The 23,661-nt window shown below is 39.6% G+C and overlaps 1 protein-coding gene across 1 annotated transcript in view; it reads left to right on the forward strand.

The window, feature by feature from the left end:
- LOC136886493 (cuticle protein 10.9) overlaps positions 1–23,661 on the forward strand; it is a 50,151-nt gene that overhangs the window by 22,075 nt on the left and 4,415 nt on the right. Inside the window, exon 2 of the mRNA XM_068230998.1 lies at positions 20,645–20,840. Within this exon, the coding sequence (XP_068087099.1) occupies positions 20,645–20,840 (196 nt within the window). The remainder of the gene's footprint in view (positions 1–20,644; positions 20,841–23,661) is intronic.

Raw genomic sequence — 23,661 nt, forward strand, 5'->3', positions numbered from 1 at the left:
CTGTCTGTCTGTCTGTCTGTCTGCGTGCCATCCTCAGCCAAATCTACAGCACGCAGAGATCAAAATTTTTTAATACAGGTATATGAAAGGGCGGTCCAAATGCATGTCGAAGTCGAATTATATTAATTTTCGCTTTTGTTGGTGAGTTATGAACGAAAAAGGATCGGAAAACCTGTGCTGGGATATGACAATCCAACGTGCTGTCGCCACTATTAAATGCATAGATTCACTGTCGCTAGGCTACGTAAAGTGGGCAATATAAGTCAGGTGGTGGTGATTATTATTGTTTTAAGAGGAAGAACAAATGGGCTACCACCCTTTATGTAACAATAATCAGAGAGAAAATATGGAAGGAATCCGGCAATTCGAAAAATGAAGGCATCGGCCAAAGGGAGACAAGGGCCACGGAGGGTGTGGAAATGAAAGACTCCCTAGGCCGCGCAACCTAATACCGTCAAAGTACGAAAAGAACAAGAATTGGCCAAGGGAGGTCGGACGAAAGTGAGGAACACAGCGCCAATAAGTGGAAACAATTCCAGGACTCAGTTAGAGGCCCCGTTGTCGCCAACCCACGCTCCCAACTTCAGAGCCCCTGGGGACCCTTTTAGTAGCCTCTTACGACAGGTAGGGGTTACCGTGGGTGTTTTCTACCGCCCCCACCCACAGGGGGATAACACAAGTCAAGGAGCCATTTTAAGCCCATGGCGTAGGGAGCCATTCGACCCCAACACGCGGAGCCATATTCAGTCCGTAATATCCGGGAGTGTTTGCCTGTGTGTATGTGTCCGATGCCAAGCCAAATCTACGGCAAGCAGGGATCTGAATTTTTTAACGTGGCCGTATTGTTACGTGGATTTTTATACAGGTCAACTTCTCCTTTCATTAATAATTTATATTAGTTTTAATTATTTAATTAGTTACTTCATATTTACCCTATATTTATTTCATTCAGTTAAAATATGAACCAACTATCATGACTAAATATTCCTCGGATTCAAAACATTCCTTCGGACATACTGTTTCAGTTTATACGTCTGCAGTTTGAGTTTTGCTTTGTGCATTAACAAGGCACAAGGACAGTCACTTAAAGTTTTAGGACTCGATCCTCCGAAAGGGTGCTTCTCCCGTGGTCACGTGTACGTGGGCTGTTCAAGAAGTGGAAAGGCATCTTAGTTCCAAATGGAAGAACATTAATAATATAGGTTATCCGGAAGCTGCTTGAGGAAAAATAAGGCCTTTTATATTGTTTTAATATTATTTCTACCGCCAACCAACCCGGTATCTTAAGCAATGAAGGTGACAATATACAATAGAGTCTCGTTTATCCGAACTAATTGGGACCGGAGTCTGTTCGGATTACGAAATTTTCGGATTAACCGGAAAATATTTTCTAATAATATTATTGTTTTTACGTCCCGCTAACTACTTTCCCCGTTTCCGGATATGCCTAGGTGCCAAGATTTTCTCCTACATGAGTTATTTTACGTGCCAGTAAATCTACTTACACGAGGATGACCTATTTTAGCACCTTCAAATACCACCAGACTAAGCCAGGCATCGAACCTGCCAAGTTGGGGGTCAGAAGGCCAGCTCCTCAACCGTCTGAGGAAAATAGTTTTTACAGCACTGTAATTTGAAATGTCCATTCTTTAGCAGTTACGTTAATAAAGTACAGTGGAACCTTGGATTGCGAGCACAATTCGTTCCGGCAACATGCTCGTAATCCAAATCGCTCGTATATCAAAGCAAATTTTCCCATAAGAAACTATTGAAACTCGGATGATTTGTCCACAACACAAAAACATTTATTCGCATAACATTTCTAAAACAAAATATAACGTAAAACAATTACACTGCACTTTACCTTACAATAGAATCATTGTTGGTGTGAGGCAGACGAGAGATGACAAGAGAAGAGTTACTGTGTAGCACGAATTTCACTAACGGAATCACTGTTATCGGTTGGCTCATTGGAAGTGTTTTCTTTTCGTGCAACTTTAACGAGGAACCTGTCCAATGAGTGTTGCTTTTGCCTCATTTTGAGGATTTCACGAAAATGTGACATTGCATTGTCATTGAACAGATTCATCTACTGTAATCATCTCCTTCTTCCGACCGAATTCCTTTTTAGCCTTCTTTTCGTTCACAGGGCCCATCGTTGCAGAACAGTTATATCACAGATGACAGAAACAAAACATGTACACTCGTACGGTGTTGACTATGCGAGCGAGGCACGCCAACTGAAGTCCAGCGCGGGAAATGATTACACACACTTTCCCAGGAAAGAGAGGGGCAGGGGGAGGGGAAAACAAAGGCACAGGGGAGGTGAAAACGTACGTAATCGTGACGCTCGCATTGCGAAACCTCACTCGCTTATCAAGTTACAATTTATTTAAAATATTTGCTCGTCTTGCAAAACACTCGTAAACCAAGTTACTCGCAATCCGAGGTTCAACTGTACGTATAAAATTACAATAGGTTAGTTAAGAACCCGAAGAGGAGAAAACGACAGTGAAAATCACATTAGCGAGTGGATGGAAGCTGATTGTCATCAATTACAAACAGACCAAGAAATTGTAGCTATGATGGAGAAAGAATGTGGAGTTGATGAGGAACAGAGTGACGACGAAGAAGACCACAATGAACAACCATATCACATTCAGATGCCGCAGCCGCCTTAGAACTTGTCGTACCCTACGTCGAGCAACACTCCCCTGCTACGCCCACTGTGATGTTCTTTCATTTCAATAAGGGGATTTTAAAATAAAAAATTGAATATTTCAGTTCAGATTAATACGACTTTCGGGCTAACGGGTTTCGGATTAACGGGAGTCTACTGTAATTTAAAATGAAGTAATGTATTTCAAGCAGTTTATGTAAAAACCATATGTATTGTTTATGTATCTTTTAAATAAATGATTTGAAGACTTCTAACGGTTGAAGTAATGAACGCGGGCGAAACCACGCGTACATGCTAGTCTATGAAATATAATGATAATTTTGTAAGTACACTTCAAATTTATGCCTCATAATCCGTTATTAGCTCGAATTCATCATATATACATTTTATATAGACTCTTACGTCTTTAAGTGTTCAGTCTGCAAGTGTCTGTGAATTAACAAACCGCGTCCACAATCTTCTATTTGTAACTAGTTCTGAGGCTTGGTTTACTTCTGTACCTCTTATCTTTATCATTAAAAACGGAGTCTAGTAGTCAGACAATAATAAATAACTGTGTAAAAAGCATACGTGGTATCCTGAAATACAGTGACTAAATTATCTACCTTACATTTAGTAACAAAGGAACAGAATGGTTTCCTTCCCTTTCACGCAAACTTGACGCAGCTCTCTATAAAACAGAATAATTATACTTCTACACCTGTTTAGTTGGAGGAAGGGCCTGAAAACCAGCTGGTCCCCGATAACAACGATAATACGGTAACCCTATCATTAGGGGAAAATTTTGGAATCTATAGAGCTTGAGAAACCCATAAACGCCAGCAGAAGAAAGACTATCGTCCTGCCATTGTTCCCACCTGTTTATAACGTGGTGGTGATGATTATTGTTTTAATAGGAAGTACAACTGGGCAACCGTTCTCTATTTAACACTAATCAGAGAGAAACACTAAAAGGGATACGACTCTTCGAAAAATGAAGATATCGGTCAAGGAAAGACATGGGCCAGGAAGGGCGTGAAAATGAAAGACACTTTGGGATTCGAGTGCTATAATACCGTCGATGTAGGAAAAGAACAAGAGTTGACCAAGGGAGGTCGGATAGGATAGGTGAAAGTGAGGAACCTGACAGAAGTTAGTGGAAACAATACCAGGACTCAGTTGAGGGCCCCGTGGTATCCAACCAACGTTCCCAAATTATGACCACCTGGAGTCTCTTTTAGTCGCCTCTTACGACATTCAGGGGATACCGTGGGTGTTATTCTACCACCCCCACCCACAGGCGGACCTGCTTGTAATAGCAATCATTCTCGCTACTTTCATGTTTGTTACTTCTAACTTAGGAGTGAGATATACTGAGTCCACCCAGCTTTCACTCCCGTGAAGCAAAGTTTGTCTGAAAAAAGACCTATGTATAGATAGTTTCGTCCGGGAGCCGACTTCCTTCTTACAGAACACTGTTAATAGCAACTATGAACCACTTAGTAAGTTGATTTCTTTCGTCCGCCCAAGTTGTTCCGGCTGTTTTCCTAAGCTTGTTCTCTTCGATAACTTGCTATTGATATCTCAGACATGAAGACGAATGACTATGCGGACAACTAGAAGAGAAGGTAGACTTAGGAAGAAACTGTAAATCTATTCCAGATGTAGTAAGTTGGGAAGGAAAGAAATACCTGGATGTGTTGCTTATAAATCAGCCACAATGCACACATATACACAAGTGTCGAGGCGCGATATTGCCACAGGTTACTCCATCTGAACAGTTCGCTAATTTGCCGTCTCTTCCGTCGACTTCACAATCTAAGAACCGCACTATCGTTGCAGGCTCGCTAATGTTGGTTGTGCAGAGAACACGGAACAGGCCATGCCTGCCGCACCTCGTTATGTAAGACAAAAGCAGATTTCTCAACACCTCACGCCTCATAAGTCACAGTTAATTTTCCTGGACAAACAGCAACATTATCGCCTATTCAATAAACCTTGAAGGTTCTGCTCAACTTATCTGATGTTAACATACAGCGCATAACATCCGTGACTGGCATTTATCATTTGATACAGGGCAATCTTCATGACTCCCCACAAATGGTTCATAGACACGCCTGGCCAAAATGCGATTGTAAGAGAAAAAGGGAATACTGCTTATTGTCTTTGGTGATAAAACAGCAAAATTTGTCTCAAATGGGAGAGATTCTACCCCCTTAAGAAAAAATCAAATTACTTTTCTTTATCAATATACTCTCCAGTTTTATCTTGTAAAAAGGTAATTGTTTCCACTATTTCAAAAGATATATTTGTAAATACACTCACTACATCACAGACTGTCAAGATGGCTGTTTATCATGAATTTATGCTGTGTTTCTACCTCCCAGCCATCTTCATACCCAAACATCCTAGAGTACGTGCCTGGCATATCAGCTATGTACAAGTTGAGGAGTAAAAGGGCCAATACTGAACCTTGAGGTAGACCAGTAATAAGATTCCTGTGATAACTGTTGGTATTTCCCATGATTACCTGCAATGGTAAATTTAAGCTTTTAGATTTAGTTTTCATAGTAATTAAAAATTATTGAAGATGTTTTCATGTAATTTTGCGAGTATGTTGTTTAAGTCTTTAAATCATGTCAGCAAGACAGTCCTGAAAATATTCAATGATTAGTAGTATTTTTATTACTAATAATAATCATTCTCTTTGACCTCCTACCGAACTCGATAGCTGCAGTCGCTTAAGTGCGGCCAGTATCCAGTATTCGGGAGATAGTAGGGTCGAACCCCACTGCCGGCAGCCCTGAAGATGGTTTTCCGTAGTTTCCCATTTTCACACCGGGCAAATGCTGGGGCTGTACCTTAATTAAGGCCACGGCCGCTTCCTTCCCACTCCTAGCCCTTCCCTGTCCCATCGTCGCCATAAAACCTATCTGTGTCGGCGCGACGTAAAGTAACAAGCAAAAAAAAAAAAAAAAACTTTGACCTCCTTGAATTGATTCTGTGTTCCTACCTCGCAACCATCTGCATATCCAACTTCCTGGAGTCCGTGTTTGGCATATCAGCTGTGTACAAGTTGAATAGTAGAAGGGCTAATGCTGAACCTTGAGGGAGACCATTTATAATATTCCTCTGATAACTGATGGTATTTCCCATGATTACCTGCAATGGTCTCAGTCAGAATGTTACTAATCAATGACTAATTAATAATAATAATAATAATAATAATAATAATAATAATAATAATAATAATCGTTAGCATCATCATCATTTAGACCTGCTGGAATTCTTTAACGGACCAGTAAAGCTACAGACACGAGGCTAGCGTATTTGAGCACCTTCAAATGCCACCGGACTGAGCCAGGATCCAACCTGCCAAATTGGGGTCAGTAGGGCAGCTCCTGAACCGTCTCAGTCATTCAGCCCATCTATCATATTTGTTTTGCAAATTGTTTTACGTCGCACTGACACAGATAGGAGTTATGGCGACGATGGAACATGAAAGGACTATGAGTGGGATGGAAGTGGCCGTTGCGTTAATTAAGGTATAGCCCCAGCACTTGCCTAGAAAACTATCTTCAGGACTGCCGACGGTGGAATTCGAACCTACTATCTGCCTAATGCAAGTTCATAGCTGCGTGACACTAACCGCACGACCAACTCGCTTGGTTTTTTATTATGATTATTATTATTACGCTAGCGTCCAAAAGTTAAACATAAGTTACGAGTAAGCAGCGCAACAGGAAATAGACCGAAAAAGGCACGACATATTCACCTACCAACCTTACGTGTTCGCTCTGTATAGGAAAGGAGTGTTCCCTCCTTTGACTGGCGGCGTAACCGCAAGATAAACACAGCCAGTGCCAGCTCCTCATATTCCCTCAGTCGTGTTTGCCCTATTATAGTGTGCGGAGTGTAACCTCGTGGTGAACGTGACAACATAATGGCAAAACGACGCCACGTGGACCCCGTTTTTCAGCGTAGAATCCTCTGCCGCCTGGAAATCGGCCAGACACAGACCGAAGTCGCCGTATATTTGAATGTGCTACAAAGTATCATTTCCAGCCTTTGGAGAAGATTTCGAGACACAGGAGATGTTAGTCGTAGCCCAGTACCAGGTCGACCAGGGGTAACCACCCCACAGCAGGACCGATATCTGGCCTTAACCGCCCGACGAAATCGGAGTGCACCAGCAAGACAACTGTCGGCGGAACTTGCAGCCGTCTCAGGGGTTGCCGTTTCCCGGCAAACTGTGTGCCGGAGGCTCAGAACAGCAGGGCTGTTTTCCCGACGTCCGGCGGTGTGCGTCCCGCTCACTCCAGCACAGAGATGGGCCCGTTTACTGTGGATCCGTCAACATCGAAGCTAGACCATGAATGAATGGAGACATGTGCTCTTCACAGATGAATTGCGCTTCAGTTTGCAGAACGATTCCCGTCGCACATTAATCTGGAGAGAACCGGGTAGCCGATACAACCACAGGAACATCGTGAAACTAGACCAGTATGGTGGTGGTGGAGTCATGGCGTAGAGCGGGATCATGCCGAATGGCCGTACGAACCTGCACATCTTCATGAGTGGTCCGAGAAACACTGTTAACGCTCGGAGATACAGGGATGAGGTACTGAGACCACATGTTCGACTCTTCAGAGGTGCGGTTGGTCCAGACTTCCTCTTAATGGATGACAATGCCCGACCGCACCGCGCTGCTCTGTTGATTAATTTCTGGCTGGGGAAGACATTCATCGCATGGACTGGCCAGCGAGATCTGCGGATCTGAATCCTATAGAACATGCCTGGGATGCTTGCATTGGGGAGGCGAATTCCATCCCGTCAGACTCCACCAAGGAGCCTCCAAGACCTTCGCATTGCCCTTTCAGAGGAATGGGTATCGACTGCCACAAGAGCTCTTGGACCAGCTGATAGAGAGCATGCCACGTCGCTGCGAAGCATGTGTGGCCGTTAGGGGTAACCATACACCCTATTAACAGCATATTTTGTTCTGGAAGACATTGCCAAGTTTTGTTAGTTGTTGTCAAAGGTGTACCATTCTGACACTGTATTTTTGGACAAGTTGTGTGACATATGGTGTGTGAGTCAGCTTCCGTTTGCTCACCAATCCGTGTGACATTCCTATCAGGCGGTATGGCCTCGTTTAGTGATTATGCTTAACTTTTGGACACTAGTGTATTATTATTATTATTATTATTATTATTATTATTATTATTATTATTATTGAACACAGCGCAAAGTTAAGATTTCTTCCTAGTAAAATCATATGTTTCAGTACGATTCCTTCCAGGCTAGTTAACGTATTATTGATAAAGGTAGATGTAGGATATGTTGTAATTTAAAACAGCGCCGTCTCGGTGTATTCGGCGTATTTACGAGTGTATTAATGTCTCAGCCCAATGAAACACCGTCCGGTGTATGTAATCAGTAAGGCCCGGATTTTTATGCAGTAACAGGTTAGATTGCAAACTAATTTGCTTATTGGGAAGTGTCAGCTACCCACTCTTCCATAATGTAGCAAGAGTAACATAAATTATAGGGGTTCTGATGGGCCTACCCCTGATGTTTATGTAAACCCCGTAGCATAGTCGTTGTGAAGGTAGTCTATACTTGCTACTCGCTTCAGGAAGTTTGCATTTTAACCTATTAATGCATAAAAATCCGGGCTGTAGTAATCAGTTGTACTCTATGCACTGATGACACCGCTCAGCATCTGTGCGTATTCCTTTGTGTTCTTGTATTGAAGAAGTGTTGCGTGCGCTGGAGTCGGGAGCACTTTCTGTTGTGTGTCAATATGCCAGGTATACTATGCCATATGATATTATTATTATTATTATTATTATTATTATTATTATTGACAAATTATATAAATTTATGTATGTATGTTTAGTCATCAGTCTGAAGGCTGGTTGGATCCTCAACAGTTCCGCCATGAGCTGTCATAGATGGCCTAGGCATCACTGAAGAGGCGTACTAGGGAAATGAGGAGTGAGGTAGTTTCCCGTTGCTTTCCTCACCGAGCCAGAAGTTGCTATTACATATCAGCCTGCCAAGCCCACTGAAATGCATGCACCAACCGACCCTATGAGCAACAGTTTCACACTATTCATAGCAGGGACTGGCTGCGTAAGGAATGGCATTACTAGCGTCGCTCATACCTCAGTCACTTTCATTTTGTCAAAGCCAAGGATAAGACAGAGACAGATGAATGAAAGTAACAAAATTGCTCTAGCCCATACCAGAAGACTTAGTGCAGTGTAAACACTAGGTCCCGCCAGCAAAGGCATGATATAAATTTATATCAGTAAATTATCATAATTCAATAATGTATGTATGTTGGGTATTCAGCCCGAAGGCTGGTTTGATCCTCTGCAGCTCCACCAACAGCTGTCATAAATAGCTTAGGCATCACTGAAGAGGCGTACTAGGGAAATGAGGAGTGAGGTAGTTTCCCGTTGCTTTCCTCATTTAATAATAATAATAATAATAATAATAATAATAATAATAATAATAATAATAATAATCAAGCCTCCGTGGCTCAGCCAGCAGCGCGTGGGCCTCTCACCGCTGGGTTCCGTGATTCAAATCACGGTCTCTCTATGTGAGATTTGTTCTGGACAAAGCGGAGGCGGGACATTTTTTTCTCCGGGTACTCCGGTTTTCCCTGTCATCTTTCATTCCAGCAACACTCTCCACTATCATTTCATTTTTCATCTGTCAGTCATTAATCATTGCCCCAGAGGATTGCGTCAGGCCTCGGCAGCCGGCATAATTCCTATCCTCGCCGCAAGATGGGGCTACATTCATTCCATCCCTGACCCGGTCAATGACTCGTAAACAGGTTGTAGGTTTTCATTAAATAATATTAATAATAATAATAATAATAATAATAATAATAATAACAATACATTATCATTATAGACTGTTATGCCTTTCAGCGTTCAGTCTGCAAGCCTCTGAGAATTTACTAAACGTCGCCACAATCCTCGATTTGCAACTAGTGTTGTGGCCTCATTTAGTTCTATACCTCTTATCTTTAAATCGTTAGAAACCGAGTCTAACCATCATCGTCTTGGCCTCCCTCTACTTCTCTTACCCTCCATAACAGAGTCCATTATTCTCCTAGGTAACCTATCCTCCTCCATTCGCCTCACATGACCCCACCACCGAAGCCGGTTTATGCGTACAGCTTCATCCATCGAGTTCATTCCTAAATTAGCCTTTATATCCTAATTCCGAGTACCCTCCTGCCATTGTTCCCACCTGTTTGTTCCAGCAATCATTCTCGCTACTTTCATAATAATAATAATAATAATAATAATAATAATAATAATAATAATAATAAAATAATAAAATATTCCAAAAAAAGATCTAAAACTGGCAAAAAAAGACGTAGAAGTGTGACCGAAATTTGTTCTTTATTTTAGTTTTAAATGCATATTTAATGAAGGAATATAGTTTTAATGCGTAATTATACGAGTGAAACACTTCTTCTTTCGAACATTATATATATTTTAGATTAACATAACTTAAAAAAAGGAATTCCGTGTTTGTTGAAAAAAGTACTCGCAGAATTTAGAATGAAATGTGTTTCTTTTTCACATAGAATGAATTCAGTTAACCCGAAATGGAAATATTGGAGAAAGAAATTTAAATGAGTATAACTGGACTGATATTTGACTTTACCACACTAGGGTCAAAGAAATTGGAATTCGGAAATCTTGCCTCATTTGGCTTTGCATTATATCACAATAGTCGCTCCAGGTTCTTAGGCGTAAAGCATCGCCAGTTTTCATGCAGCACGTTGTGAAACATTAAGAAACTTCCCTCCACATCAACGAATGTTAAGGGTTCATATTTGAATCAAGTGATATCTTCCTCTTCAAAAGCACTCACATCAAAATTTTATCCTTTTAATATTTCACTTGTCTTGCACATAATTTGATACCTCTGATTTTTTAAATTAGTTTCACTTTTTTATTTAATTTTCATTTAATTTTCTCTCTTAATACAGTTTAAAAAAAGCTATTAAGACTTATAAAAAGGCTAAAAATACCTACAAGACAAAAAACGCTGATAAAGTTAAAAAGGACAAATAAAACCCACCATTTTTTTGTCCTACAATGACCCAGAATGAACATATATTCTGCTGAGCCTAATCTCGGACACTTGTGAAGAGAAAGGACTTTTCCTCAACTTTCGAGCCCTACTTTATTATTATTAATATTATTAATTATTAATTATTAATAACTAGAGGACTCGTGCTGCTCGGCAGCATTCGTTATAAATAGGTCAAATAACATGTCTTGATACGAAATTGCTCCTGCGTTGCCCGGGTAATTTTTTTGAATGTCTACTTTTAGGATTTGTATAACCTGAAGAGAATCTTTGTAGATTTTGTTATTGTGGCATTGACTGATATTGTGCGAACTGCTTTGCACTTTTAGAGCAACTGATGTGTTTTTAAATGTCTTTCTTTCTTTCTTTCTTTCTTTCTTTCTTTCTTTCTTTCTTTCTTTCTTTCTTTCTTTCTTTCTTTCCTAGAACCCTTTTATGCCCGGAACTTTTTATTTCTATTTTTTAAATGATAATCATTTTATTAAGTCAAAATGAGATATATTTATAAAATTTAGAGTAATTTTCTGAAATATAGTTTTCTTCTCGCAATACGGGAGTGGGTATGAAAGTGCCCATTGATCAGAAGTCCTATTAGAATACCACGGAAGGACATTTTGATTATAAATGTAGTTGATGATGATAAATTACATTTGTTTACTGTTAAATAACTTTTATATTTCATTACAGACACTATTTTTCAAATCTATTTCAACTAACGTTTGAGTATAGTCTCAAAGTTAGCAAATCTGAATATTTTCACCATATTCGTTCAGAGTGAAAATGAAGACCTACAACCTGTTTTCCAGTCATTGACCGGGTCAGGGATGTAATGAATGAAGCAGATATAGGCTATTAGTACGACGAGGTCACCACTCCCAAAGTGAATTATTGATGACTGATAGGTGCTATGAAATAAGAATGGAGAGTGTTGCTGGAATGAAAGATGACAGGGAAAACCGGAGTACCCGGAGAAAAACCTGTCCCACCTCCGCTTTGTCCAGCACAAATCTCACGTGGAGTGACCAGGATTAGAACCACGGTATCCAGCGGTGAGAGGCCGACGCGCTGCCGTCTGAGCCACGGAGGCTCCTCGTTTAGAGTATATGACACAAAAGTTTTCTCTTTGTGATATTCAACAAAGCAATATCTGTAAAGTGGGACTTGGCGTCCCTCATAAGCCATTACCGTCTTCACCTTGTGACAAAGGTCACATATCTTAGCTTGACTTTTGTGATGAGATGACTTTCACGGGTCTCACGAGCAGGTTTGCTTATCCTGTAAGAATATCGTATTGGCCCTGCTGTTTTCTGTAGAAGTGTTGCCCAAATCTTCATCTGAGCTACACCTTCATGAGGTCCAATACAAACATCAGCACCAAGAACATCTGGCAAATCTAGAGTCTGAAGCTTCTCAGTTATCTTTGCCACAGTAAATGCCATGTGCTCAAAGATGGGTGTTGAGATATAATGGTAATATTCTGTGCAGGAATATAACAGAAACAAGACCAAAGGTGCTTCATAAGCAGACTAGTTATCCTTTGAAATACAACGGAAATAAAAAACATACTGATATCAAAAATATTTTTTGAATCCAATTTTGATATTTGGATCTTTTCCTTAAATATTTTGTATCAAAGTTTAGATAATTGTTGGACAACCATATCTTCAAACATTATGTACCAGAAATATTGCAGTTACTTTGGTAAAAAAAAATGCCTAATAGGTTACGAACATGTTAGTAGGACTCATGTCCAATGGGCACTTTCATGACCACCTTAAGTTTTTCGTATCATAGAATCGCACTGAGTACACATGAACACAATCTAGTTACAATTATATCATTGCACATGTTGGTATGATCTTTATCAGCTAACAATTCAATTACACAGATTATAGTGTGTATGAAGCTTATGCCTATTGCTCACGGTAAAATGTTCCGTAAAATTTGTTGTAAATTATTTTTTTTTTAATTTGGTGAAAACAAGTTGTGTTGCTCACGGTAAAATTATTTTATAAAATCCGTGGAAGCATCAGGATGGCCATCTATGAACTCACTTCTGAATTCAGATGTGTATATGCTGCAATCTATTGATAAATTTTGAGAGTATGGCTCCAACAAACAAAGCAAAACTTGCTGCTTTAGCTGCAATTATATGTTGTACAGTGGTAAAAAGGAAGAAAAGAAATGCCACGAAATGCTGGACTCTGGATTGGATCCAAAAAAAAGAGAAGAAAGTAGAGGATTGCTGTCCTTGGTCAAAAATTAGTTGAGGTTAGAAGACCAGCTTTCATATATGAATTCGGCGCATGTGTTTTCTGCCTCTTTTCTTGCATTTCTATTGTGGCAAAGTGGCGTTTTAACCTCGTACAAACAAGGATATTTCTGGTATTCGTCCAGTAAAACACTAACAGCTTTCTTAGTCCACCCGGGTCCTGCCATTTTAGAAAGAAGTGTTTGTTTACAGTCGAGCTTCACAATCTTCTCACGACGTAGCGCCAGCATCATCTTGATGTCAGCTTCGCTGATTGGTTTGTTTCCAAAAATTAATTTTACGGAATAGAACATGTCCTATTTTATGAAAAATTTTATCAAAGGTTTTATAAAGCTTGAATTTGACCGTGAGCAACATACATTACCTCCTCTTTGGAGCTTGTGAAGGCATTCCAAACATCCTTCCTTCCTTACAATTGTCAATAAGTGATCAAATGTGATAGTTGATAGTCACACACGCATACATTCTCATTGTTGTGTCTATTTCTTGCTGAGAATGCCCAGCCATATTTAAAACATTCCTCTAATAATTAAATTTCCTAGAGGGAACAAAAGTGCCCCAAATGGGTTAATCAGTTTTACCCTCCAGGGTTGGTTTTCCCTCAGACTCAGCGAGGGATCCCACCTCTACGGCCTCAAGGGCAATGTATTGGAGCGTGAGACATTGGATCGGGGGGGATAAAACTGGGAAGGATGACCGGTACCTCGCCCAGGCGGCCTCACCTTCTATGCTGAATAGGGGCCTTGGCGGGGGATGGAAGATTGGAAGGGATAGACAAGGAAGAGGGAAGGAAGCGACCGTGGCCTTAAGTTAGGTACCATCCCGGCATTTACCTGGAGGAGAAGTGGGAAACTACGGAAAACCACTTCCAGGAGTCCGGCTCCATGGCTAAATGGTTAGCGTGCTGGCCTTTGGTCACAGGGGTCCCGGGTTCGATTCACGGCAGAGTAGGGAATTTTAACCATGATTGGTCAATTTCGCTGGCACGGGGGCTGGGTGTATGCGTCGTCTTCACCATCATAATTCATCCTCATCATGACGCGCAGGTCGCCTACGGGTGTCAAATCAGAAGACCTGCACCTGGCGAGCCGAACATGTCCTTGGATACTCCTGGCACTAAAAGCCATACGCCATTTCATTTTTTACCAATTCCAGGATGGCTGAGGTGGGAATCGAACCCACCTCTACTCAGTTGACCGCCCGAGGCTGAGAGCACACCGTTCCAGCCCTCGTACCACTTTTCAAATTTCGTGGCAGAGTGGGGAATCGAACCCGGGCCTCCGGGGGTGGCAGCTAATCACACTAACCACTACACCACTGTGCTTTAACTAAAGTTTCATATTATTTCGTTTTGCGTTAATGTTTGTCCTTGTTGCATCCCATACTGTGTGGGGAGCAGATTATCCTTTCAGAGAAATAACAAAAATATGTGATAATTGTATGTATTTACGTATCGCGCTATAAATATGATGTACACAAATTCAAATGTCATTGGGGCTGTCACCAAGTACTCTAGTGATTCCGAAAACTGTGAATTCATTAGAATTAGTGCCCGGGTTTTTATGCAGTAATAGGTTAGAATGCAAAGTTACTGAAGCGAGTAGCAAGTATAGTCTACCTTCACAACGATTCTGCTATGAGGTTTGCATAAACATTAAGGGTACAGCCCCATCAGAACCCCTAGAATTTATGTTACTCTTGCCACAATACGGAAGAGCGGGTGGCCGACACCTCCTACTAAACAAATTAGTTAGCAATCTAACACGTTACTGCATAAACGTCCGGGCTTTACAATATCGGTCATTTTGGACATTTTATTCTTCAACCTTTCTAATCCCCATGGCAATGGGAGGCTGAACTTGAACTTAAACGGAAACCAGACTGTCACAATTCATCTCAGCGACCCTGGACTGCATGCATTCGGCACTAATATTTGTCGCTTTCGGTTACTTTTCCATGTCACTCCCTCCCAACCCACAATCATAGGGAGTACTGGGGGTGTCTCACCCTACAGTACCATTCTCCAGATAGTAAATACTATGTGTACCAAATTTATTTTATTGTTTCAAAGATCCGTCCGAATCATTGACTCAATGGTCAGCGTTGAAACGTACGTTTCAGAGGGTCCCGGATTCGATTCCCGGTCGGGGCGGGAATTTTAATCGTGTTTGATTAATCCTTCTGGCTCGGGGACTGGTGTTTCCGTTTGTTCCAACACTTTCCTCTTCATATTCAGACAACACACTACACAACCAACCACCACAGAAACACGCAATAGTGATTACATAGTTCCATATAAGGTTGGCGTCAGGAAGGGCATCCGGCCGTAAAACATGGCAAATCCACATGTGCGACACAATTCACACACGCTACCCCACAAGTTTGGAAAGAGCGGTATAAGACGAAGAAGAAGAAGAAGATTGTTTCGTAGATCCCATGAGATAATGCTCGTATTGAGAGAGTACATTAAAGAGCTGGCACAGTGAAAATTTTAAAGACAAATTAAATTATTGATAATACAGAGCTGACAAACATTTATAATAATTTAAATATAATATAGAACATTTTTCAAGTATACAATTGTGTGTTTAAAAGTTTATGGTGGGCATTTTAAAATATTCGGTGACAATTTTAAATTATCAGATGTACTACTCTTAAATGTTTCCTTTCTGTACAACAATTTCAATATTTTCGGTTATCATCGCCTAAATTGCAAACATTCAAGGTCCTTGTGGTCATTCGCTCTTTGTGAACTGATTTATATTGAAAGGTATGTACATAAACAGAACGATACAACTCGAGATGAAACCTGATAATAAGTTCATCTAAAATGGTTAAATCCATAAACATAAAATTTTGCCCATAAATGTTTCTTAATATTTCTTTTGAATTTATTGAAATTCTGACAAGCTTTTATCGATTCTGGAAGTCACATACGACAGTTCACCCTTATTTTATGCAAGAATAGAAATCAGAGGATATATTTTGAATCAGTGGAACCTCCTTTGGACCTCTGTTTCAAATGTGTTCGTTACTAGAAGACTATATTTTCCCATAGTTTACAACCAAGTTCAGTGCAAACTTTTAGTGTCAAATTTCGAGTTAACACAATTTATTTCAGGCCATGGACATTTCAAGTCATATTTTGAACGTTTTAAAATTATTTTGACAGAGGACTATTCTCGCTTTTGTGGGTGTAATCAAACAGTTGATCATTTAATATTTTATTCATATTTTCATACAGAAATGCTGTTACAAACATTTCCTCATTTTAATTCATCGCATCTTTAGTAAACTGGTTCTGTAAATCACCATCATTATGTTACGTGAGTATGCAAGTACAGTATGTATCTATGTATGTATGTATGTATGTATGTATGTATGTATGTATGTATGTATGTTTCAACTACAACCGTAAAATACGTTGTAAAATAGGGTTCATTTGTATTGGATATTCATAATAATAATAATAATAATAATAATAATAATAATAATAATAATAATAATAATAATAATTCTGGAATGGAATTAAATGCTGTTATATCCCTGTATAATGAACCATTAGTTCCATACTTCACTGCATTCGTTCTGGGGACATGTAAGTTTCCAGACTGCCGTGTTGGATAATCATGAATAGATGAATTACTTATGAATTTGAGTTTTATTTTTGTTTAAAGTTGAAGGCAAGTGTTACCAAAGAATATGCAAGAGATAAAATAACCGATTTTTCAAGTATACATTTGTGTGTTTAAAATTTGATGGTGGGCATTTTAAAAGATTCGTTGACAATTTTAAATAATCATACATACTACTCCTAAATGTTTCCTTTCTGTACAATAATTTTAATATCTATGATCGTAATCTATGATCTTCATATCCGTATTGACGAACTACACAATTATAAATAGGAAAGGACTTCCACCTATCAATACTAAGTATTGTGAACATTTTTGATGTCATAAAAATGCATAAATTTAAAAAATAAAAATTATCTAAACATTCTTCAAAATGCCCTAAAACCTTCCGGAAAGTTTAAATAATGATTAATTACCCCAAATTGGCAAAAGATGCTAAATAATTCAAAACAAAAACGTATTATTATAGTTTGTTATATCGCAGAATGAATTTCTGTACTACTGCGCGACGTCCTAATGCTGAAGGAAAGATATGACATTTCAGCATACACACGTATGTTATAGCCATAATCTCGGTCGTCTTGTAAGTTTTCTTTTTAAACCCCCTTTCACCCCAAATGTCGATGGAGAGGTCAATGGCACCCGGAGTGTCACTATTCATCTCAGCGACCACAAACACTATGGATTCAGCACTAATATAGGTCGTTTACGGTTATTTCTACACGTCACTCCCAACTCCATCCCTAGGAGTGCAAGAGGTGTCTTATCTCCCACAGTATTCCTCCCCAGATAGTATTAAGTCATATGAGTAGTATACGCAATGTATGTTCTGCACCATGCCGTCAGCATTTTTTCTGCTGAGTCAGCACACGAGGTAATTGACCCCGGCCAAGGTCATTGACCCACGACGTCATGACCCTGTGACCGGCCACGTGTTATTGTTTGTAAACAAAGCCACGTGCTTTTAACAGCTGTCAAGATGACAGCTGTCACCTTGACGGACCCTAACCTCACTTTTTTGAACAAGAGAACGTCGCTAACCTCACTGCTGCCATCTTAACGAGGGGGGCGCGGAATTTAAAAAATCCACCTCGGGTGCTGACTCAGCAGAAAAAATGCTGACGCCATGATCCAGAACATACATATGTGTAGCAAGTTTGTCTGAAATTGCCTATAAAAACCTCGCCGATATCTTAACTGTATACAACCTGCTAAGTACAATCATTTAGATATTTGATTTTGCGATTACGTAAAGTTGAGTGAACTTAAATACTTATCAATGTCTGATGATTCACTACCAGATAATTCCGGAGAGAATAAAAATTAATGAAGTAAATCGGTCCAGTAGAACGGAAGGACGGACTGGACAAAGCTGTTTTTAGCATTTTTTTAAGGTTGAAAACATTTCTTAGCAAGTAAGGTATGGATTCTCATACTAGGAAAAGCGTAAAATTAAGCATTTTCCTCATCTGTGCCGAAAGTTGAAGGGCTAAATGGCCCAGAAAGATTTCAAATTTTGAATCTTTGAATAGCTCTATCAAACTTAAAAAAAAGGACGAATCGTGAAAATCACTTGCGGCCTGAATGCTGTTCAGGGAAAACAGCCTAAAATCGCTTATTTCTTTGCTCGCTTTCTTTTTTATTCAAATCCTAGCCAAATTAACTATTTACATAATTCTTTCTATGATGTGTTCCTTTGTTCAGTACCTTGAGGATTTTTTTTTATTTTAAAAAAATGTCCACACTGAATTTAGTTACTGTATAAGGGTTTAAATGAATGGTGTAGTGGTAGCGTGCTTGCCTCATACCTGGAGGTCCCGGGTTCCATTCCCGGCCAGGTCAGGGTTTTTTACCTGGACCTAAGGGCTGGTTCGAGGTCCACTCAGCCTACGTGATTAGAATTGAGGAGCTGTTTGACGGTGAGATAGCGGCGCCGGTCTATAAAGCCAAGAATAACGGCTGAGAGATTTCGTCGTGCTGACCACACGACACCTCGTAACCTGAAGGCCTTCGGTCTGAGCAGCGGTCGCTTGGTAGGCTAAGGCCCTTCAAGGGCTGTAGTGCTATGAGGTTTGGTTCTTTGGGGAGCGGGGGTAAATGAAACTCTGCATTGACTCACATTAGCTAATCTAATCGACCGGATAACGATGATTAAGAAAATGATTGCAATTTTTAAGACTGAATAAAGAATACATTTCCATGCTTCATTATATTTTCCTAAAATTCATAGCTCATATCCCTGGGATGTTTTCAACACTGAGTTGTTTGCTTGAAGGGCCAGAACTATGGATTTTTAAAATATGACACATAGGTAATATTAAGAAACACCAGAAGGAAATTAACAGTATGGAAGAAGACATCCGCAACAGAACCACATTCAGAAACAAGTTACAAATGTTTCTAGGGGTTTCAAGAGCCAGAAAGAGCGATCAAGGATAAACAACAGTGCGCTGATAGAAAGAACGAAATAAAGAAACAAGCTGCAGGGAACAGAATGAAGGAATACACAAGGAAAACTGAAGGCATAAGGAGTCCATAGTTGGCCAAAATCGATTCAAAATAAATAAATAAATAAATAAATAAATAAATAAATAAATAAATAAATAAATAAATAAATAAATAAATAAATAAATAAATAAATAAATAATATTTGTATCTATAAAAACTTCCCTCGGGTGAAGTCTGCCACAGTAACAAAGGATAACTACCAGACAGTTCAGACGTGGAAGTCTGCACATTGGACTCCGGCAAGGGCCTTCTTTGGGTTTACGGAGATGGGTTTTAAGTACACGTTACGCTGATACTATTTACTTTAGTGACGACTGCACAGTAGTCATCTCCAAGCTTATTTCACTACTAGCTGCACTACTGCCATCTATCGGAGATGAGTGGCAGCGGAAGAGACATATCTAATCACAACAATGGTCACTGTAACGTTAATGTTGATCAGTTTTATGAGCATTCCATGTTCCTTCTTTCATGGCTCCCTCTTTTCTTATTCTTCAAGCGATCATACCTTTACGATATTTTCTCATATTTTATAATAATATTCACATTTTTCCTTGTTGAAATGGACTGAAGACCGCGCGGTTTTACATCATAAGGCAATCATGACAAAACCCATCGCCAGTAAACATGATTAAAAAATATTTTAATGTTAGCTGTGCTCGGTGTTGATATGGACTAAGTAACCACAGTCTAAATTCATCAATTCTATTATCATATCCAGTACACTAAGACTGTATAAAACATAAATGATTGGAACTTGTATTCTCTATAACTGTTGTTATGTAATACTTTTCCACAGGACCAATAGCATACGTATTAAAAAATTAACGTTTAGGTGCCTCCCACTAAACTACCATTTCATCCAGCGTGAATACAATTATTTATACCCTCAAATGTACCCCCTTATTTTCAACTTTATATACTGAACTTCAATAAATTCTGTTCACCCATTTTTCCCGTGGCTCGGTGTTGATACAGACTTAGCGAAAAAAATCGAAAATCATTAATCTCTTTGTATCATAGCCGGTACGGTAAAAATGTATAAGACATGCTTGATCGGAAATTATATTCTATATAACTTTAATAATGTACAGTAGTATTTATCGATATGACCACTAATAACATAAATCTTCGAGAATTACATTTTACGCCTTCCCCTAAACTACCATTTCTCTCAGCACAATTATTTACAGCCTAGATGCTATTGACCCATACCCCGAATTTACATACCAATTTTCATCAAATTCTCTTCAGCCATTTTTTTCGTAATACCCGTACAGACAGATAGACAGAGAGACAAATATGACGGTAAATTAAAAAGTGTATTTTCTTATTTCTGTGGACACGAGTGATACAGAAATACCATTCTTTTTAAATTCTGAGCAATGTACAGACAAAACACTTAATTTATATATATACATATTCTCCTTTTTTTTTCAGAGTACGCTGAGCCTGTTGTTGGTGTTCTCCGTTGTGGGGTTGAGTTTCGCCGGAGTTCTTCCACAGACGACCCCAGCGGAAGAAGAATACGTTGGTCCACCACAGCCCTACAGTTTCACATACGTAGCGGGACGCTACCCCAACCACGTGGACAGGACTCACTCCGAGACTAGTGATGGCTCTGGAGTTGTCAGAGGTTAGTACAACTGGCATGTGGACCAAAGGTGCATACATTCTACTCCACACTTGCTTACCCCAAGCTACTCTGCAACAAGCAAAACAGCTTAGTTTCTGCCTCAGGAAAGCGAGAGTGCACACGTACTGATCACGCTAGTCACAGCATTCGTGTACATGCAAATACAGAGTCTCACTTATAAACCCAGACCGAGCGCAAGGTGTCTGTACTCTGCGTTACGGCAGCTGCCTCAGCCCATCTCACGACACGCGCGGCCGCCCTGCTTCCAGCGCGTATACAAGCTTATATAAAATCTTACCCCATAAAAGATGCTGGAAGTGTCATCCTACATATTGAGGGACTTCATAACTGCCTCTGTGCATCCGTGGTAGAGTGTCGGCCTCCGGATCCCAAGATAGCGGGTCGGATTTTTGAAGGGTCCATTCGTACGATGTCGGCATGTTAAAGACCTCTGGTGATACATTTGGTATTTACCCGACAAAATTCATTACATCTCAGTCATAGACGCCCAAGAGAGATCCGGTTTACTCGGTCTGCCATCTAGTGGACCTAGAGTAAAACGGAACGTTGAAATTGACGAGCAGACAGCCAGATGGCGTCAAATCGAAATGTCTGCACACGGTAGCTGAGGCCAGGCTTCCTCTGACCACTGTACAGAGGAAACAATATGTTATAACGGATGCGGAGAGGGCAGCCAGGTCAACCAGACTCAAGACTTTTTGGGAGAAGAAAAGGAAGACAAATTTGTTGTAGTCTGATTTAAGTGCTCGAATGTGGGCGTAAACTCTGTAAATAAATAAATAAAATTATTATTATTATTATTATTATTATTATTATTATTATTAGTATTATTATTATTATTATTATTATTATTATTATTATTATTATAGGAACTTCGTAAACACTATTAGGATTTTCTTCACACCAGTAGCGAGAGTTATGACTGTTCACAGGACCATTAAAATGAAACCAGGCCTCAGCCGAAAAGAACACAATCTGTGGGTCGAATAAACGAACATTCAATGATGCAAGATACCTCTCACAATATCTCACCCTTGTGGCTGGATCAGCAGGTTTTAAATAGTGGGTCCGTGTTGGACATAATCATTCCTTTCGTGCACGAAAGCTAATATAACTGAATGCTGAAGCCCAAAAATTAACATATAATTATCTTCTTAAATTAAATAGAAACCTCAAATATTTTCACATTACAAGTTAACGACAATGACCTGTTTTCGACTCTAATTTTTTTTTTTAACCCACAAATAATCCGAACATCACCTTTAGAAATTCTCACATATCGTAGACTTAAGTGCTCAGCAACTTAGCACTATAAAATAACAGAATTAGTTCCTCAGTTAAAACAGTCATAACATCCAATGAAGCTACTTACGAGGTCGGTGTTTTCAAAAATTAAATCGTTTCAAAAAGACAAACCACATTTTTGGCACTTATGCCAGATGGAGAATCCATCAACCGGGATCAAATATCCGCACCATCTTCCCTTCTTGTAAGATAATTTGTATCTTTAAGGCACAACCAGCAGAGATTAGCTCAACGCGTCTTCCAGTTTAAAAGGCAAGAAATAGAACAACTGCACACGCTGATTGTTAGAGCACGGTTCATGGCCAAGCAAGCTTATCTTCTTGGCGCCCAGATAGCAGCACAACTACTCACTTCGAATGGTAAGTACTAAATCCACCACTAGATGGCTCACCATCAGCAATTTAATGAAAAGCCCATACAGTTACGATATTCAACACTCGGAGATGCAGACAAATGATGTGAAGGCATGAATGTAATAGAGACAACATAGTACCATGACGAGTAGTTATTCAACTCCATTACACGTGTAAACCTGTATAGTTTGATGTTCAACAGCTTTGTAGCTCTGTGTGTAGAAGTAAAAAAAACCTACTTAAGCTAATTTTGTGAGCGACGGAGATAGGTGGAACATACAGACCAGGGGGATTTATTCGGTGACCGTTCAAGATTTTCACCAATGTCGTATAGCTTTTCCTCTGTTAAAACTGTTCGTGTGCAGGCATGAATTTTATTGAGCACTGAGCCTGTAGATTGAAATTTATTTACAATTACGTGAATCTGTGTTCTTGAAGGAAATTTCTGAACAAATGCATCGCGTACCCGTCGAGCCGACTCGTATTTAAAATAGCGTTTACATACAAAAATACGGTATTGCAATTATAACTGTCTCACCTTCTTAACAGCTGGGATCAGACTGGCAATTGATGCTAGGTCCAACATGTGCACTCTCCTTGCGGGTGCCTTCCGTACAGCTGCTTACGCCTCGCAGAGTAGAAACACCGCTGTACGGTCCGGGTATATGAGAGAGACCCTGCATGTCTTTTAAAACGTCGAAATATGTTAAATAAGCAATAGAATCTGAACATTTCTGGTGTAACATTCAATTGTTTGGTGCTATTTTTGTACTAACCTAACCTCGCAATTTTACTTCTTATAGACATACCATTTAACTTAAACTGCAATAGTTTATAAAAGAAACATTTACAAAGTTACACTTAGAAACAATTATACTTCTATTTCATCAAACAAAATAAATATGACACTCACTAGATAATGTTTCAATATTCTGGGAGTACAACCTACTGTTTCTTGGTTATTTTAGCTCATCATATTTTCAAGATTGCTTCAATCTGTTGAACGCCTCCTGTCTGAAAACACGTTCACTACTTAAATTGGATAGAGATATCTCCACATCACAGCAGGTTACAGGATAACATTTTAAAAATGGAATCAAATTATCTTTCAACGTGACCACCATCTAGCAGGCTACTTTTTG

The sequence above is a fragment of the Anabrus simplex genome, chromosome X (assembly GCF_040414725.1).
Source record: "Anabrus simplex isolate iqAnaSimp1 chromosome X, ASM4041472v1, whole genome shotgun sequence".
Classification (NCBI taxonomy): Eukaryota; Metazoa; Arthropoda; class Insecta; order Orthoptera; family Tettigoniidae; genus Anabrus; species Anabrus simplex.